Consider the following 2749-nt stretch of genomic DNA (forward strand, 5'->3'; position numbering starts at 1 on the left):
CTGTGTCTCGATGAATTAATGCAATTATTTCTGTTTTCTATTCAAACACGCTTGTTTCTATCTAAGATGTTCATTTGCACTTCAATATGATGGATGTGATGATCCATGACACTCATCACCATTCTCAACCTATGAATGCGTGCCTGACAACCACCTCCGTTCTACCTTCGATTGAATGAGAATCTCTTAGATTCCTTAATCAGAATCTTCGTGGTATAAGCTAGAATCCATTGGCGGCATTCTTGAGAATTCGAAAAGTCTAAACCTTGTCTGTGGTGCCCAGACTCCTACGGGAGGCAGCAGTGGGGAATTTTCCGTAATGGGCGAAAGCCTGACGGAGCAATGCCGCGTGGAGGTAGAAGGGCATGTATTTTACTATAAAATTGAAGTAGTTAACGGCGGGGTTACCCCTATTGTGGTGACGAATCTTGTATCTGTTCCTTGGATTTCCGAAATAGTGTAAAGTGCTTCGAATCATTGCTATTTGACTCGGACCTTATCTAAGACTTGTATCATTTGATAATGCCATGTGAATCGCTAGAAACATGTGAAGTGTATGGCTAACCCAATAACGAAAGTTTCGTAAGGGAACTGGAGTAGGCTACCATCCAAGTAGGATTCAGGGATTGAATGACTGTGACAAGCTTCAAACTCACAAGGGTTGGGCGTAGTGACAGACGCAAAAGGATCAATGGATCCTATTCCAGCATGAGTGAGAACCGACAGGTGATTAGCCGTGCGGTGACAGCGCACTTGGACCATTTTCACTAAGAGGACGGATGGTAGCCATTAACAATGGTGATCACCAACACACAGCTTGCCATGGGAGGAACCTTGCGTGCGTGAAGAAGAAGACAGGGGGAAAGCAGAGATTCAGAAGACAAAGCATCTCCAAAACTCCAACATATTCTCCATTACTGCATAACAAGTATTTAATTCATGCTCTTTTATTTTTCGCAATCCAAACTGATAATTATAATTGATATCCTGACTAAGAATTACAAGATAACCATAGATTGCTTCAAGCCAAAAATTTCTGTGGGATTCGACCCTTACTCACGTAAGGTATTACTTGGACGACCCATTGCACTTGCTGGTTAGTGGTACGAGTTGTGAAAAGTGTGAGTTACAATTCGTGCACCAGAAAGCGTGGCCAAATCATAAATCAGTCGCCACCCTCATAAAAGCGTGACCATTGACCACTTTTGGCTACGCGTTTAAAGTGTGACAAGAAGAAAGTGTGCCGGCAGGACATTTTTCTCATAGTGTAGATTACAATTTGTACCCGATTTAGTCCCTCCTTCTCTATTAAACCCTAACATTCATTGGTCCCTTTGTGAATGTTACCTTCTCCTTCGTCTTCTTCCTCCTTTTTTTTCTTCTTATTCTTCTTCTTCTTCTTCATATCAATGATTAATATTCCCTTGGTATCATGCCACTCAACTTATTGTTCTCTAGCAATAATGCTGAAAGCTTAGGCATCCACGCCATGAACCATCGCAAAGTACCCCTAAGCTTATTGTTGCTTATGTCTACCGCGATCAATCCGCTCTTCTCAAATCCTGCAAAAAATTTTTTCACTGAAGAAAACTCATTGAAAGAGAACGTTACGTTAATTGCTGCAGCGGTGAAAGCTCGAAAAGAGCAAAAGGAACTGGCCCACTCAGCTTGTTCGAACTCAAATCCGGCCAAAACCTGCAAATGCTGCAGGTTTTTCAACACTCCTAGTTTTATTACTTTGCTCAATTTGTTGTTCCTCATCAAAATCAGAACCTGGGAAGCCAGCAGCCAGCATTGACAATTCTCCTATCAGAAAATTGTCGCTAGCGTGGAGATAATTAAGTTTGTTAAGGAGACTCATGTATGGAGGAACCAAACCCTGGAGCTTGTTGGATAGAAGCTCCAACCTCTTCAAGTTCTTAAGACCGTTGAAGGTGACAGGGATAGCTTCGGTGAGGTTATTGTGATCGAGGAAGAATGACAAAAAAGAGGAAAAAGCACTAGAAGTTACCATAAAAAAGGAAGGAGCAAAGAGAATTAGGGTTAAATAGAGATGGAGGGACCAAATAAGGTACAATGTCGTTGCAGGTGCCAGCATGGCACACTGTAGCCATGTCATCACTGAAATGGGTGACTCATCGTTGGAAATATGTCTAAGGGCCATTATGGTGCCCGAAGTTGAATCTGGAAGACCATTATAGTGCAATTAGAACCTCAATAACCAAATTGAATAATTTCGTCAATCTCAAGGACCATTTATAAAATTTACGTAACACCATTCTATAAATATTGATTAAAATATAAAATATAATATTTTATTATTAATTTATTTATAAAATGTGTATTTTAGTCATGATTATAAGGCCAGATTAAACTATCCATCCAAAAATTATGTTGAATAAAAGTAACAAATTTAAACCCTATAAAATATATTTCAAATTTTGAATCAAGCTGGATTTTGAACACCGATAATGTTATAAAATTTGGGAGCCACCTAGATAAAAATATCTAAAACGTTTTTTTTAAAGATATTTTTTAGCAATTATAAGTTCACATATGTAATCAATTAAACTAGATTATTTTCATTATAATTAGATCGGATAAATTGATTTGGCCAAAAAATCGATGAATCAAATTTTAAATTTGTTTAAATTAATATTTTTTTTATAAAAAATGATTACAATACTTTTGTTATAGAAAATGATTAAAATACTCTTATAATTAATTTTGAGAACCCTAAATTTTAATT

At 37.8% G+C, this 2749-nt stretch overlaps 1 protein-coding gene across 1 annotated transcript; it reads right to left on the bottom strand.

The window, feature by feature from the left end:
- Positions 1414–2164, bottom strand: LOC107611065 (MDIS1-interacting receptor like kinase 1-like). Its single transcript, XM_016313029.1, has 2 exons — positions 1696–2164; positions 1414–1562 (listed from the first exon to the last, which is right to left on the bottom strand). The coding sequence occupies exons 1-2, from the start codon at positions 2162–2164 to the stop codon at positions 1414–1416; spliced, it is 618 nt and encodes a 205-aa protein (XP_016168515.1).

This window comes from Arachis ipaensis, chromosome B08 (assembly GCF_000816755.2).
Source record: "Arachis ipaensis cultivar K30076 chromosome B08, Araip1.1, whole genome shotgun sequence".
Classification (NCBI taxonomy): Eukaryota; Viridiplantae; Streptophyta; class Magnoliopsida; order Fabales; family Fabaceae; genus Arachis; species Arachis ipaensis.

Coding starts and splice junctions, on each gene's coding strand:
- LOC107611065 (XM_016313029.1), bottom strand. CDS start 2,164: ATGGCCCTTAGACATATTTCCAACGATGAGTCACCCATTTCAGTGATG. Junction 1,563..1,695: donor AAAACCTGCAGCATTTGCAG/GTTTTGGCCGGA, acceptor AATTTTTTGCAG/GATTTGAGAAGAGCGGATTG.